The 17,433-nt window shown below is 40.3% G+C and overlaps 1 protein-coding gene across 1 annotated transcript in view; it reads left to right on the top strand.

Moving 5' to 3' along the window:
* The window catches only part of TMEM242 (transmembrane protein 242), a 32,958-nt gene that overhangs the window by 3,715 nt on the left and 11,810 nt on the right, over positions 1-17,433 (top strand). Inside the window, exon 3 of the mRNA XM_015137063.3 lies at positions 2,900-3,037. Within this exon, the coding sequence (XP_014992549.1) occupies positions 2,900-3,037 (138 nt within the window). The remainder of the gene's footprint in view (positions 1-2,899; positions 3,038-17,433) is intronic.

The raw sequence follows: 17,433 nt of genomic DNA, 5'->3' as shown, positions 1-17,433 counted from the left end.
TAAATGACTAATACAAATTAAGAATTTCTTAATTTTAATTTCTAATATATTAAATATTGATAAATACAACCCACCTAATTGAAAGTCTTTAGGGCCCAAGTGTAAAGGGATCCTGAGACCGGGAAGTTTGAGAACCCCTGTTTTAGATGGTTCTGTCTCCCTCTGGGAAAACATTGGAATTAGAGTATGACCACTTACCCAGACTCTGTTTCAGAGGTAAAATGGTTTGTAGAAGAACTCAGAGATTTTGGAGCACTTAATGCGTGTATACTGAGAAAGCACCAGTCTAAGAATGTCACTTAGTGTACTTCACAGTTGCCACCTGGAGGTCTTTTCTAACATGAATAATATCTAATATTTGAGTGCTTAGCATGTGCTGGCTGTTCTTCTGTGGGCTTCACTCACTGAACTCCCCTCACAGCCCTAGGCAGCACCGTTACGTGTGGTCCCCATTAAAGGGCAGGAAACTGAGGCACAGATGAATTAAGCAACTTGCCCAACCTGGTACTCTTCCCATCTTTGGATACTTCTAGGGAAGAAATGTTACAATTTTTAGTAATATTGCTATTTAAATAGACTTCTGTCCATTAGCCTCAGATTCTAGATATTAAAACAGATTCAAATTGTAACCCCAGAGGACTTTAAAATGATAAACTTGTCAGTTGGGGACTGCCTACACTGCTTTTATTTTGGGATGATAGCTATCCTTTCAGTGTCCTGTTTTCATCGTCTTAGCTGTGTCTTATGCAAAACAACTGGGAGTTGAAAAGCAATAATAGATGCTGAATGGACTTTCATTTTTCTTTGTAATTTCCTGAATCAACAGAAAGAGGAAGGTGCAAGATAAAAGTGGCCAAGTAATCTGCTCTTGAGCTTCTTTGGTCGATCTATTAAAATAGATCAACATTTTCGTTAACTAGTATATCTTGCATTTGTACATCAGTCTCATAATTGGTAGACTAAATGAGGTGCCATAAGAGAAAATAACGTGTATTATATGTCTATTTGGTTAAAACAACTGAAGAAAATACATAATCACATGCAAAGTTTATTTATCTGAAATATCTGGTGCCCCTGCTTATCTTAACATTATGGCAGGAAAAAAATTCATAAAATAACTGAGTCATTTTAATACCCACTTATGTAGTGAGTAGATAAAAAGGGCAAGTCGTTCATCTTTCTGATATAGCTACAACTTCTAGAAAGTTATAAAAATCGATATTTTAAAAAATGTATTGCACATATGAAAACACAGCCAAGGCCGGGCGCAGTGGCTCACGCCTGTAATCCCAGCACTTTGGGAGGGCGAGGCGGGCAGATCACAAGGTCAGGAGATCGAGACCATCCTGGCTAACACGATGAAACCCTGTCTCTATTAAAAATACAAAAAATTAGCCGGCAAGGTGCCGGGCGCCTGTAGTCCCAGCTACTTAGGAGGCTGAGGCAGGAGAATGGCATGAACCCGGGGGGCGGAGCCTACAGTGAGCACCATTGTACTCCAGTCTGGGCAGCAAGAGTGAAACTCCATCTCAAAAAAAAAAAGAAAAAAAAATGCATTTGATTTACATAAAATTCATCCCAGGATTAGGCTGAAGAAAAGCTAAAACTGTGAACCGTATTTGTAAGTATGTCGCCGACCTTCTGACAAACTGAACGCTTTGCTCGTGGTAGTGCCACACATGAATAATAGGTTAATTTTATTACCTGCTTTTTCAAGGGTTCTGGTAAGTGGTAGACGATAAGGGGCACCCTTATCTTCAGGCACAAGAGGTATTATAAATACAGAGTTCTCATTTAGAAAATAATTTTTCTGTTTCATCTTGGGGATTCTGTATACCCTAATTGCAGTGTGATTTGTTAATTTCAACTTCCATATACAAATGCCTTAATTTTAATTTAAGAAAAATAATGTGTTAGTGAGGAATAGTGTAGCCATATCTACATATGTACACATGTATGGCTAGCACATGTGGCTATATCTAAAGATCCTTTAACACAGTGTAATTTTTTGGCAAGTCAGTCTTTTCCTATAGCAAGTCAGCCAGTGTCCATTTGAAAATTTTGAACCATGGTATCTGAATGTCATGTGACATTCTTCCCCACAGAATAAAGCTTGTGATTAGATTTTTTTAAAGTAAATAATGAAACTTAATAAAATAATTTAGAAAAAATCTTAATAACGACAGATCAATGTCTAACAATCAAGTTTCCACTAAGGTTCATTTTTGGATACAGACAACTAGTAATAACTCATTTCAGGCTGAGATGGGAGGATTGCTTTAGGCCGGGAGTTGGTACAAGAAAAAAAAAAAATTAGCCAGATGTGATGGCGCACACCTATAGTCCTGGCAACTCTAGAGGCTGAGGTAGGGGGTGGGGTTGGGCGGGGGGATTGCTGAAGCCGAGGAGTTTGAGGCTACAGTGAGCTGTGATCATGCTGCTGCAGTGTAGCCTGGGTGACAGAGTGAGACTCAAAATAAATAAATAAGAAATAGATTGAACAATATAAAGGAAGTTATTGTAAAAAAAGGAAAAGGACTCTAGTAAAGGGAAATGTATTTCCAGATGGAAGACAGGATGTTAAAAATTTGCTATCTCTTATCAGGTTAGGTTTAATGTCATTCTGTGAAAATGCCAATGAATGGGGGATAGAGAAATCTTGACAAAATGGTCTAGGATTTTTCTGGAAGAATTAACAGGCCTGGTGCCTTGCATACTCAAATATTTGTGAGTCAGAGAAGGCATGCAATTATTAAGTAGCAAAGCTAGAATTAGAACTTGGGTTAACCTAGCTTCCTAATATCATGTTGCTTGCAGAGAGAGAAATTTGCAAACACCCCAGAGTGCTTATTCTTTCTGCACTGACTGTTTTTACCTCAACTTTTCTGTCTCATTTCAGGGAAGTATGGCCACGGCTGCATTACCGGAAAGCGGGTCTTCCCTTGCCTTGCGAGCTCTGGGCTGGGGCTCACTGTATGCATGGTGTGGGGTTGGTGTGATTAGCTTCGCAGTCTGGAAAGCTTTAGGAGTTCACAGTGTAAGTAACTACAGTCTTGTCACTGGTATCTAGATGTTTATTCTGCTGACTGTGTTCTAAATTTTCCTGGTTTTCAAATTTATTTGCATGTAGTTTGGTCACTGTCTAGGGAAATGATGACAGAGTGCGTGACTAAATTCTTACTAATAACTAGACAGCTTCTTATTACTAATAAATAAAATTTTTGAAGGTGGTAAAACTTCAAATAAATTAAGTAATGACTAATTTATAGCTAATGTTCTATATAAATTGACATTAGGGTAGGTGCAGTGGGTTACGCCTATAACCCCAGCACCTTGGGAGCCTGTGGCAGGCAAATCACTTGAACTCCAAAGTCCAAGACCAGCCTGGGCAATGTGATGAAATCCTGTCTCTACAAAAAAATCAGCTGGGTGTGGTGGCATGCACCTATAGTCCCAGCTACTCAGAAGGCTGAGGCAGGAGGATCACCTGAGCCTCACAGGCTGAGGCTGCAGTGAGCCAAGATCACTGCACTTCAGCCTTGGCAATAGAGTGAGACCCTGTCTCAAAAACAAAATAGAATAAATAAATAAATTGACATTAGCTGTTTGTTCAATAAAATTATTAATTTGGAGCAACTTTCTATGCTGTTTGACATCATATATATAATCTTTGTAAAAGAGTTAAAGCATTTTAAAATTAATTATTTAAATTATTAATGTGTTATTTATACATTTTTGGAAAAAATCCTAAAAGCTTGTGTGTGTGTGTGTGTGTGTGTGTCTATGTTTGTGTATATATGTAAAATTTATACCTCAAGTTACAGAGCATTACATTAAGAATGACTGCCTTCTTTTTTTTTTAAACAACTGGTCGAAAGTTCTGTGGACCGGACCCTTCATGACCGGTGAGAATTGGCAGTAGTTTGAGATAGGTGGCAGTGGTAAAGTTGATGAAAACAGATTCTTGATATATTTTGAAGGTCAAGTCAGCAAAGATTTGTTGTTGATTGGATGTGGGGTGTGAGAAAGAGTGAAGTTGGATATCATCAAGACTTTTGGCCTGAGCAACGGAAGGATGGGTGGGGGGCAGTGTGAGAAGAGGAGGCATTGGGAGATAACGTCAGGAGCTCGATCTGTGACTTGTGAGGTTGACACATCTGTTTGATAGTGAGATGGAGAGCAAGTAAGCAGTTAGATATAGAAGTTGAGAGTTAGGGGAGAAGTACAAGGTGAAGATTTGAATTTGAGACTCATCAGTATATGGGCAGCATATAAAGCCATGAGACTAGATTAACTCACCAAGGCAGTAAAGGTTGAAAGAGAAGAGAAGAGGTCTGAGGAAGGAACTCTTAGGGACTCCTAAGGTTAAGAGGTTGAGGAATGAGGGGAAAGTGCCCTGCTGAAGAGGGAAATCTCCTTGGCCTGGTGACTTAGACACTAGGTGAAGAAAACATTTCAAGGAGAAGCGACTGACTGTTGTATACTGGTGAGAAGTTACGTAAGATGATGACTGATAATTCACTGGGTTTGGCGGTGTGACAACCATTGGTGAAATGGTGGAGTAAAGTCTGAGTGATTCAAAAGGGGATGGAGGAGAATCAGAGGCAGTGTGTCTAGGTGAGTCTTGAGTTTTGCCACAAAGTGAAGGAAGGAAATGGAGTCATAGCTGGAAAAAGAATGGGATCAAGAGATAGTTTTTTACTCGTTGTATTTTGCATTGGGAGAATTAACAGCGTGTATATGCTGATGAGAATGATTCAGCAGGGAGGAAGAAACTGGGGCAAGTTGGCAGGGTTGCAGGAACAACCTCATAGGCATTATTGAGCTTTTTATATTTAGTTTAATCTTAAAACATAAACATTGCTGTGCTTTTCACTCAGAATACATTGATAGACAGATGATGGTGCTTTTCTCCTAGTCTAACCTTTGTTTTTAAATTTTATTTTTATTTTTGACTTTTTGGAGACAGGGTCTTCCTCTGTCGCCCAGGGTGGAGTGCAATGGTGCGATCTCAGCTCACTGCAGCCTCCTGGGCTCAAGCAACCCTCCCACCTCAGCCTCCTGAGTAGCTGGGACCGCAGGTGCATATGCCACTCTGCCTGGGTACTTTTTAAAAATTTTTTGTAGAGATGAGGTCTCACTATGTTGCCCAGGCTTGTTGCGAACTCCTGGACTCAAGTGATCTTCCGCGTCAGCCTCCTGAGTAGCTGGGACTGCAGGTGCATATGCCACTATGCCTGGCTACTTTTTAAAATTTTTTGTAGAGGTGAGGTCTCACTCATCTGAGAGTGAGATGGTTGCAAACTCCCTGGACTCAAGTGATCTTCCGCCTTAGCCTCCCGAAGTGCTGGGATTAAAGGTGTGAGCCACTGCACCCGGCCCTCACCTTGATTTTCGAGTTGACTTTGCTGGCTAGTCATTGTTTGTAATGCTAAATTAGAGATTGCTTGAAAAGACAGAAAATCTGTGACTGAAGATTTTTCATGATTTTTGCTGTTAACCTCAATTTTGCTTTTGACCAATATAAAACCACTTTTTCCATTTTAGGCATTGTACAGACATTTTAGATGTAGCAAATTATTTAATCTTCATAATAACTATCTAGCAGATATTAATATCCCCCATTTTATAAATGAGGAAATTGGGGCTCAAAGAGGTTAAATCACTTGCCCAAGGTCACATAGCTTGTAACTGGCAGTGTCAAGATTTAAACTCAGGTCTGAATCTTCAGATTATTAAGTAGTACTTAGTAATAAAGTTATTAAGCTTCTAGTTTCTATAAAAATGACAGTCTGCTAGCACTTTACATGAACTGTGTGGAACTGATATGTGATGTTTGCAGTGCTGAGTAATGTGGGTCACAAACTTAGTAAAATGTTAAGGTATTTGAAAACACAAATAGTCTTGCTTAGAAGAATCAATCCCAGTTTTCATAAACCAATAAAATTAGGTTATCTGAATTATACACTTGATAATTCAATGTTTATGGGCTAGAATAATCCAACTGTGCAAGAGTAATCCAATTTTTTATTCATAATTATTATGAAATTTCATTTCACATAGAACACATACCTTAAATATAAACATACATTTGTATTTCACACAGTGGCATATCATTTAATCAGAGGTTCCAAAGAAGGAGAGGTATTGGAAGCTATGTTGTTACCAAACAAAGCAGATACGTTTGCCCAGCATTGAAGATGGGTAGAATGTGAACTTCTTTGTTTTTTGGCATTAATACAAGGATTGCTGCCTAAATAAGATATTTTGGGGAGAAAAAATATTTTCTGGTTGGTACTACTGAATATAAGAATATGTGGAAACCTTTTATATTGCATCTTTATGTCATCCAGTGATAAGTAGGAAATATCTACTCAGTCTCTGCTGGGTACCTGGGATTGGGTTAGGTGCTGAGACCACAAAGAAAGACAGAGTTCCTGACATCTTTATGTCTAACTAAAAAGAGAGACTGCATATACACTCTCTCTACATATAGATCATTAGGCATATCAGTTTGATCTCCATGTCTGAGAAGGCCCACAGAAAGATGAACCCACTGATACCTTTTCAAGGACACATCTTTTAAAGGTGGTAGTGTTTGCTAATTTGCTGGTTTGTTCATTCTAAAGTCATTTGTGGGCTTCCCCTGAACCATACACTGTGCAAAGACAGGGCTACCCTGTAAAGTGGTAAGCATTTCCTGTTGACTTTCTAAGAAAATTCTTATGGTATGACCCTGCTCTGAGGCTTGCAGACAGCAATGTGGTATATTCAGCTCAGCATTTAGAGAGTTTTGATGATAATTCTGAGGTTACCCTGAGTCCAGTAAGAACTTGTCACTGTGTATGTACTGTCTCATCTTTGTATGACTAAGAAAACAGTCTCAGTCAGAAAATGTTGAACAGAAATGGTCCAAGTCTTTGCACTCAATAAATAATTGAGATGATCTCTCTAGATAAATGCACGTAAATCAAAATCAACTCCAGTGTTAAATAATTGTAAGTAGCTAGCTTGAATTGTATTAAATCTCTGATAGAAACCCAGTTCCAATACAAAAGAGTGCCATCTAATGGCTAACCTAAAGCATCTTGATGAAAGTCCTTGTAGTTCCTATTTTAATTCACAGCTACATCTGCTGGCCTAAAAGGGAACATGTTTAAAATGCTTAAAGTGAAACTTCAGTTTCTTAGAAGTATTTTGGTTTTATTGTTTGTTTATTCATAATTATTCTGCAATTTCATTTCACATAGAACACATATAATAACATTAAATATAAACACGTGTATTTTACACAGCGGTATATCATTTAATCAGAGGTTCTAAAGAAGGAAAGGTAGGAGAAGATGTCGTGTTAGACCAAGGCAGGTAAGTTTGCCCAGCATTGACAATGGGGAGAAATCAGTGCCAGTTCAATATCTACCCTGCTCCCCTGCCCAGCCTGGCCGGCAAGCACGGCTTGACTATCAGTTTGTGTTCATCAGTGAATTTCAAATATGCTATTTTATTATTTGATTATAATTAAGATAGCACTAATTTTATCACAATAACTTAATTGTGGAAAAAAAGATGAACGTTTCGTTTGGGTTTGTAGTCTCCTACATCAGCTGTGTACATGATCATGAGAATGCACGCTGGGGCACTACGATGAGGCCGAGTGAGTGCGTGCTGGGGCACTATGATTCGGTTGTTTTATCAGGACAGATAGTTTAAGTTTGGAGAATAGTTGAGGTAAATGCTCTAAGGAACTCTTGTACTAAGTAGTAATTCCCAAACTATCAAAAAAGAAAAAAAAACCTTGCTGTTTACATATAGTTATTTACATGTAACTCAAGAGCAGTGACCTTTAAACTTTTTTACCTTTTATTATTTATAGTAGGTGTTGATACTTGAAGGATTCTGAAGAGGTTTCCGTTATTTATAGGTAGACTACCTTGACTTTTTTCCTCCCCTTAGAAGGAGAAACATTAAATATCTAAATAATTCCTAGTTGGTATGATTAGAACTTTTATTAAGGGAGTATGCTCTATGTCTGTGGACCTGTGCTTATGTTTGTGGGGAGGTGGTTATCTCAAAGGACTGGCAGAATTATCATTGCTAACTTTTACTGGGGCTTCTAGAGAATGCATTCATGGTGCCTAGTATAGTAGGAATCTACAGATAATTTATAGTTCTTGTCCTCACAGGAGCTGAAACCTCAATTGTAATAAAAACCATCAGCAAAAATGTTATTAGTTATTGTGAAATACTTTAAATTGTCCAGTTATTTAACTTTTAAAATTAATGTATAAATGAAGGGAGTTTTTTATTTGTTTTTTACCCCTTTACCATGGGATAAGAAGTATTTGTTAGCTGGGCGGTGGCTCATGTCTGCAGTCTCAGCACTTTGGGAGGCTGAGGCAGGAGGATTGCTTGAGTCTAGGAGTTTGAGACCAGCTAGGCAACATAGCGAGACCCTGTTTTCACAAAAAAGTTTAAAAAATTAGCTGGGCATGGTGGCACGTGCCCGTAGACCCAGCTACTCAGGAGGCTGAGGTGTGGGAGGAGCACTTGAACCTGGCTGGGAGGCTGAGAGTGTAGCAAGCCAAGATCACACCACTGCACTCCAGCCTGGATGACAGAGACCCTGTTTAAAAACAAATAAACAAACGAAAAACAGTATTTATCTTCTATATATATATTGAGGACCTTTTTATTCAAAAAAGAAAAAAAAAGACAGCCTTGGGTATTTTTTGTAAAAATATGTACTCATTTAAAAAAAAAAATCAATGTGGAAAAGTACAAAAAAAAAGCAAAAATCACCAGAAATCCTACTAAGCTGTAATCATAATTACAGTAGAAACATCATTTTGGACCATCTTGTGTAGGCATATTCATAGAATTGTATAGAAATGCTGTTTTACTGCCTGCTACTCTGGAATCTTTTTTCACTGAACAGTCACAGGAACATCTTTGCACAGCAGAGTATATGAATCTCCATCACTTTTAATCACTGTATGGAACGCTATTGTATGTTATAATCTATTTAATCAGTCTCCTGCCAGTGGCGTTTAGATTGTAATTTTTAACTATTAAATACCATAAGGAATCAGTAGGCATACATCTTGTTGCACAAAAGATGTTACTGTTTGTTGAGTCAAAGTGCATTTTTAAAATGTTTTTGATATTTGTTGCTAACCAGCCCTCCAGAAAAGTTTATACAAAATGCGTAAGAGTTTCCTGGCATCCTTGCCCTGCTTGCCTTGCTTCTATTACTCTGAAACTTTACCAATCTGATTGATAGAAAATAATCCACTCCCACCCCCAACTGTCTTTCTTCCTGTATTTTTCCTGAGTCCTTGCTGCTAGAAAGGCTTTTATGGAAGTGACTTGTGATTGGAGTCTTGCACAGCTTTCCAGGGCCCCGTCTTGCCTCCTCCTCTGCTGATAGATGCTGCTTCTTTTTCAAGAGCCCAGACCTCTTTTTCTTTAAAAAACAAAAAGTAAAACATGTAAATAAAACAGATATATTTTAAATATGTCTCTATAAATGGACATTATACTTTCCTATTATAAGAGAGAATCTTTAAGGGAAGTAAAATTCTATCTTTCCTCTAGGACAGTATTGGATGTACTCCAATAAAATGTATTTTCTCCATTTCTTTTTTGTAGCTGCTCCTAGGTATAATTTTGTTTTGTTTTGTTTCGTTTGTTTGAAACGGATTCTTGCTCTGTTGCCCAGGCTGGAGTGCAGTGGTGTGATCTTGGCTTACCGCAAGCTCCACCTCCCGGGTTCAGACCATTCTCCTGCCTCAGCCTCCTGAGTAGCTGGGACTAGAGGCACCCACCACCACTCCTGGCTAATCTTTTTGTATTTTTTTTAGTAGAGACAGGGTTTCACCGTGTTAGCCAGGATGGTCTCGATCTCCTGACCTCGTGATCCGCCCGCCTCGGCCTCCCAAAGTGCTGGGATTACAGGTGTGAGCCACCGCGCCCGGCTGCTCCTAGGTATAATTTTTATGATAATATTTAGGCTCACTTCTGAGTAACCTTATGACCAACTGGAGGGCCTTAGCTAATAATTATAATCAAGTTTCTTTTGGCTCCTTGCTAATTTAAGTTTCACTGGTAGTCTGGTGTTTCTCTTACCAGTACATTTATTCCTGCATTATTTTTTACCTGTTCATCTTGAAGCAGCATTGTGGAGTGACTGCTAGAACCCCATATGTAAATAGTAAAACTGTGAAAAAGCTTAGAAATGTTTAACTCTGACGATCTCTAAGGAGGGAAATAGACTTTAAGTGCTGTGTACTTTCATTGGCTTAGATCAAAGATTAAAAGCAAACCTGAGTCTCTTGGCCAATTGTTTAATGGCAGCCACTTCTAAGGGATCTTCAGGGGAAGTCTGAGAAGCGGCTGAAACATTTCCCTCTGCCTCCTTGCTTAATCTAATTTCAGTGCTTCCAGAGATCTCTACCAGCTTCTGCCCCCAGGAAGCAAGCCTCAATTTCTTATTCTGATTACCATACATCAGCGTATTCGGCCTCGTTTCCACTTCTTCATAGTGCTCACTAGAACTCCCAGAACAGTCCATCATGATCCTGCAAAGGTAGTTCCACCTGTCACACTCTTGGGCCTTCAAACAGCTTGAGGACTGAGGAATATTTTCCCGGAAACATTTTTAAATGAATTGGAAGTAGCACTGCACATCAGTGAGTAAGTTCAAGTCAGAGGTGACAAGAACATCTCCATAACCCTTTTCCCCATTCCATTGCAGCTCTAATAGGCTTAACATTGTAGTGGAGAGAGGCACTTGATATATATGTGGACAAGCAGTTTAGTGACAGAGAACCCGAATCACAGGGACTTACTCTGTTTAAGGTGGGAGATAATGACCAATGTACTTTTTTAAAAAGCCAAGCAGGGGAATCAGCTGTTTTGTCATATTTCCAAAATACCTCTTTCAAAACCCACCAGTTTCCTTGTATAAGTAAAATAGGGCCCCAAGCATTTTATCAAGTGGGAATGTGTGACAAGGACTAGGACACATCAGCTCTGCCATAAAAGCTTTTTTGTTCTCAGACTTGACACAGATTAGACTTCATCACCTCAATAATGTTCCCAGCCGTATCCCACAGGAGGAAGGTAGCCTTGATTTCACTTGGGTTTTCTTTTTCTTTGTCCTTAATTCTTAGACTGAGCTTAGAAAATTGGGCACACATGAGCAGATCTCTCTAAGTAAAGCATTGTGAACTGGAGATCTGATAGCATTTGCTTCCCCCTTAAGCTCCGTTTTAAAAGCTACTTATGATTGATGAGTCACTTACAAACCTAAAACTGTGGGACAGTACTACATTAATATACAGTTGATATGTACAGTTTGTAAGTATTCACTTACAAGTATATCAGAAAATGATGTTCTCGGAAATGGATTTTTCTACCTGAAATGCTTCTAACAATTTTAAGAAGAAATCATTTTCTAATGTGCTATATATTTTTCCACTATGTAAATTGTGCTGAACATAACTTATTTAACTTTTTCTTAGTGACTCAGATCTATCATTTATTGTTTGCTTCTTATACTGACAGATTCTAGGCTTTTATAGTCATTCCTTTATTCTTTTTATGAGTTTTCTCGATTCCAGTTTGGCTCTTGTAACTTCCAACTGTCCCATTTACTTGTGAAATATTGCTGCTTTATTTTACGCAGTTATGCTTAAGGTTCTTTTTTTTACCCCCCTTATCTCTTCTTCACAGGTTCCAGCCACTCTGATGCCTTCATTTACACCCTGAGCTCTAGGCTCATGGGCCCACTTGACTGGACACAGGTGCTTGGATGACCTGCAGGCATCCCATGTGTCCCTCAGTGAACTGTCATTTGTCCCCAACTACAACCTACTCCTGAGTCATTCTCCCTATGAATAGCAGCATCACCCACAAAGCTGCCCAGAGAGAAAAGCCAGGTGGCCATTCCTGACCACACTCTTTCTCACCCCTGCATCTAATCAGTCACCAAACCTTGCTTTTCCCTGACCCCCACAGCCACTATGGTCGATGGCACCTTCTTGCTTCAAGATGATTCGGACAGCTGTCTCTGTTCTCCCTGCCTCCCTGCCTTGCCTCTCTGCAGCCCTTTCTCCACCCTTCTGCCAAAGCGCTCTGGCCTTCACTTTCTCTGGACTTACCATGCACACTGCCTTTCTTCCTGTTACCAGGGATAAAAGGTTGATGCTGCTGCCAGAGGCCCACCCCTGCCATTTGGGCATTAGATCCTGCCCCTTGTCATCTACAAGGGACCTTGCCCCCATCGTTATCCTCAGCCTTAGCTGATTGTCACGTGTTCCTTCTCTGCTGCGGTGTGTACAGACATGCTCTAGCTTATCCCACCTCTAGAAGTTCTCTCTAGATATTCCTTAACCTCCTCCAGCTACCAGCCCATTTGTCTGCTCCCCATTACACAAAAAAACTTCCTGAAACAGTTGTCCGTGGTCACTGCCTCCACTTCCTCCGCTTCCTGCTCTCAGTCCAGCTCCTTGCCCCAGCGCTGCACTGGAACTGCTATTAAGGTTGCCAGTGCCCTCCTTGGTGCCAGATCTTACTTTATCCTCTGTTACTTGCCCTCCCAGCAACGTTTGGCACAATGGAACCCCAACCCCCACCTCCTGAAACACTGTGGCTTCCGAGATACCTTCAACCTCACTGGCCGGTTTGCCTGTTTCTTGTGCCAGCCCCTCCCCCGGCCAGCCTCTCAACATCAGTGTCCAGTAGCTCCTACTTAGACTCTTCTGTCCTCAGCCCCTTGACTCTTTCGTCCAGTCCCTGCCATGTTAAAACAAACAGTACAATCTGATGCCATCCAGAGATATAGCCCCAGTCCTGACCTTCAGATTGGCCTCTCAGCTTCGTATTGTGCGCCCTCACAAGTATGTCACAAAGGCGTGTCAATGACCCATGTCCCATCTAGAGTGCTTGATTTCCTCACTTTATTCCCAACTTGCTCCTCCCTTGGTTTTCCCCATTTCATAAATGCCACCATCATCCCATCCTTCCACTTCAAACCAAAAACATCGATGAGAATCCTCTTAGATTCTCTCATTTCCCTTCGTTCCCTTCATCTGATGCACGCAAGTCCTGCTTGTCAGCTCTGCTGCTGAACATGGCCTGCCTCCATCTCTCCACATCCATTCCTCTCTTGCCTAGTGTTTTAAGTTGCCTCTCCAGTTTCCCGGCCTCTTCCTTATTCCCTCTAGAATTTTTTTCTCCACATAGCAGCCAGAGATATTTTTAAAATGTAAGTCAGATCATGCTCCTTCCTTATTTAAAACCCTTCAGTGGCTTCCTGTTGAAGAAGGTTTACGTGAGGTAGCCCCGCCAACCTCACTGACCTCATCTTGAGCCACCACAATTGCCCACCTCATCTGTCCCCACTGCACTCCAGCCCTGCCAGCCTTCTTATTCCTTCAGCACACAAGCCTGTTCCTGCCTAGGGCCTTTATTCTAGCTTTGCCCAGGAAACTCCTTCCCCAGGTCCTTGTATCGCTGGCTCTTTGCTGCTGTCCAAGGTTTCAACCCAAACTTAATTCACCTCCTCAGAGCAGCTTCTCCAGATGTCTTCATTCCCACCACCCAGTTACTCTCTGAAATTATCCTATTTTCTTTTCTTTGTAGCGCCTGTTGCAAAACGAGATGATATTGACTATTGTCTTGTTTTATCAGTCTTCACAAAAAGAATGTAAATTCTGAGAGTAGAGACCTTTATCTTGGTCATTGTTATATCCTCACACCTGTAACAGTGCCTAATGCATTGTAGGTGTTTAGTAAGTATTTATTGAATGCAATCTGATCACATCACTTCTACCATTTCATTTCAGTGGCTCTCTCTCTGTCTTTTTGTTTGTTTGTTTGTTTGTTTTGTTTTGTTTTGTTTTGTTTTTTTTGACAGAGTCTCGCTCTGTCACCCAGGCTGGAGTGCAGGGGCACAATCTTGGCTCACTGAAACCTCTGCCTCCTGGGTTCAACAGTTTTCCTGCCTCAGCCTCCTAAGTAGCTGGACTACAGGCATGCACCACCACACTGGACTGATTTTGGTATTTTTTGTAGAGACGGGGTTTCACCATGTTGGCCAGGCTGGTCTGGAATGCCTGAACTCAAGTGATCCACCTGCCTCAGCCTCCTGAGGTGTTTGGATCAAAACAGGTGTAAGTCACCGCCCCCGGCCTAATGAATTTTAATTTCTTTGCTTTCCATGTTTTATGCCACATTATAAGTTTTCCTTTTTAATGATTAACACAAGTGTCTCTTTTACATTGCATCAAAAATTATGTATAAGATGCTGCTTTCAAAGAACAAAAATGTGATTGGGATGATTTATTAGAAGAGCTTGCCAATTCATTTCATATTTAAATACCATAAACAGGAAGTTGATCCCAGCATTGCTCTTTGAATTGACTTTTTGCCTTTATTCTATCCTTTGTGGCCCTCTGTCTTTCCTCCAGTTTTCCCAGTATTGCTGACAAAGTGAAATATTTTCATGTGCTGGGATTTGCAGAGCCCCCCCGACATGAGAATTACTGAGCAATAGAATTAGAGCCCACTTACTTATTTTAAAACTACAATTTGCATTCTATGATTTTTCAAATCACAAAGAAGACTTTCAAAATAATTGTGTTTATATAATGTTCCCCTTGCATGCTGGTGAGTTTATGGCCTATTTCAGATCAGCTTATAATAATTAACACTGCTTTCGTTGTATCCCTTTTTCCCCCTTAAACAAGGGTTTTTGTGTGCTGATTATTTTTTTAAAGGTTTCCAAAGAACAAAACATTTTAAATAACTTTAAAGGATAAAAATAGTCTTTCTGCCACTGCATATTTGTTCTAATGCCTTTCTAACACTGTAATAGGTTTTTGTTTTGTTTTTTAATGTTTTAACTTGGTAAAAGTGGGTATTGGCTTTGAAAATAGCCACAAAATCTTGCAGCTTATCCAAAGCTTTACTTGAAATATATGCATCAACTTTCTGAAGATGCCCCAGTGGGTGCCACTTTTACTTACCCTCATTTTACTTACCCTCATTTTCAGAACTCTCTAAGGTCTGTAGCCCCACCTTTCTGTCACTCTCACCTTTTAGCCCACTCTCCAGCCTTACTCACTCAGCTCTATGGTTATTCATTCTTTTCTACTACATTTACCAAATCCCTATTCATGTGCCCAGCTCTGTTCTAGAGGACAGGAATATGCCGGTAAATAAAAGGTGATCCTTCTTGCAGTGGCACATTCATAAGTATTTTACATTTAATTGTGTGTGATAAATCCTATAATGGAGAGAGGTACAAAGTACAGTGATGAAATAGGCTTTTAGAAAGCCAGTTCTGCTTAGGGGATTGGCAAAGATTGGTGAGAGAATGGAATATCAGAACTGGACTCTCAGAGAGGAAAAGGAGGATTTGAGAGCTGGGTGTGAGTCCAGGTGAAAGGAATAGTGACTTAGTGGCAACCATTCTTGGCTCAGGGACTTGCTGCTTGTTTTCATTTCCTGCTTCCTCCCTCCTAAGTGGTACAACCAAAAGTACTGAGGTGTAATCCTGCCATTAGCTATAATACTGTACTGCGGTTTGAATAGATAATTTGAGTCAGGTTTTCAATTCAGAAGGAATAATGAGCCACCTAAGATAGGAAGTCACTAGGGAGCTGTCTAGCTATACTTGGCTTTCCACATCTTTGAGTAGACCTAAATCTGCTCTGGAGGTCACATACATCTCTTTGTCTTTGTTAGTGCTTTCCTTTTTTATCTCAAGACTTACTGTAAATTTAAAAAGCTGCTTTGTTTGGTGTGTTTTTATTTTGAACAGTTTTTTCCCCCTCAAGATTGATTTAGTTGTGGCTAAGGGGAAAAACTGAAGCAGCTATTATAGAGATTGTATTTCTGAAGAGGTTCAAATTCTAGAAAGAAAATGACTATAGAAAGTAGCCATGCAGCAAAGAGTCTTTATGTCCTTGAATTTCATGTTCAAGAACACTTATCTTGGAAAATGACTTGACTGGTGAAAGGAATCATTATAGGTGGATGGGGGGAACAGGCACCAGGTTAAAACATTTCAAGTTATGACTGCGATAAAAGAAATGACAGCTATCAAAAGTTGTTGCTTTTAAAGGATTCCTCTAAAACACTGGCCACCATTAAATAAAGATGACCCTTTTAAAACTGCAGTTTTTAATTTGACAAATGTTAACCATAAATCTGACCACCAGTGCTAAGAGGATTCATGTACCTAGTGCTCTTACTATTTGGTGTGTCATGGAGTTTGTGGCTCTGTCATCTGAATAGGGTATGTGATCCCTACTGATAGGGAAAACACAGCCAGGAGGTCACCCTGAAACAGGATGTCAGGAACTCAGCTGATGGCACACCTTTCCCACCCTCACCAACTGCTTTGCTTATTGTTCCTCTCCTCCTGGACTGCCTTTTTTCTTCTTTTGTTGAGACGGAGTCTCGCTCTGTCGTCCAGGCTGGAGTACAGTGTCATGAACTCGGCTCACTGCAACCTCCGCCTCCCAGGTTCAAGCAGTTCTCGTGCCTCAGCCTCCCGAGTAGCTGGAACCATAGGCACACACCACCACGCCCGGCTAATTTTTGTATTTTTAGTAGAAATGGGGTTTCACTATGTTGGCCAGGCTGGTCTCGAACTTCTGACCTCAAGTGATCCATGAACCTCGGCCTCCAAATTGCTGGGATTACAGGTGTGAGCCACTGCGCCCAGCCCTGGACTGCCTTTCAATGGCACAAGTAAAAATAGCTTTTCAGCCAGGCACGTTGGCTTACGCCTGTAATCCCAACACTTTGGGAGGCCGAGACGGGCGGACCTGAGGTCAAGAGTTAGAGACCAGCCTGACCAATATGGTGAAACCTCATCTCTTCTGAAAAATACAAAAATTAGCCGGGTGTGGTGGCAGGTGCCTGTAATCCCAGCTACTCAGGAGGCTGAGACAGGAGAATGGCTTGAACCTGGGAGGCGGAGGTTGCAGTGAGCTGAGACCATGCCATTGCACCTGGGCAACAGAGCAAGACTCCGTCTCAAAAAAAAAAAAAAAAAAAAAAAAGAAAGAAAGAAAGAATAGCTTTTCAAGTCCAAATATAAAGTATTTGTTTTGTCAGCATTCAATATTCTAAAACAGAAATCTTTTTTTGCTGATCTTGAATGTACCAAGGGGCCCCATTCCAGAAGAGCACACTGCTTTTAAATAAAACAAGAGGGAGAGCTTTTGAGGAACCATTACACGGTCAGAATGCTGTTTAAAAGTGAGGAAAAAGTACCATCATTTTTATCGGAGCTTTTGTAATTTACTGGGCTTATTAGAGTATGCATTTCATCAGATGTGAAGTTGACACCTGCTCAGAAATTTTAAGGGAATTTAGTTCTTAAGATTGCCCAGAGAAATGCAGAACAAGTAAGGCATA

The sequence above is a fragment of the Macaca mulatta genome, chromosome 4 (genome assembly GCF_049350105.2).
Source record: "Macaca mulatta isolate MMU2019108-1 chromosome 4, T2T-MMU8v2.0, whole genome shotgun sequence".
NCBI lineage: Eukaryota > Metazoa > Chordata > Mammalia > Primates > Cercopithecidae > Macaca > Macaca mulatta.
This window is presented reverse-complemented; position numbering and strand designations above follow the sequence as displayed.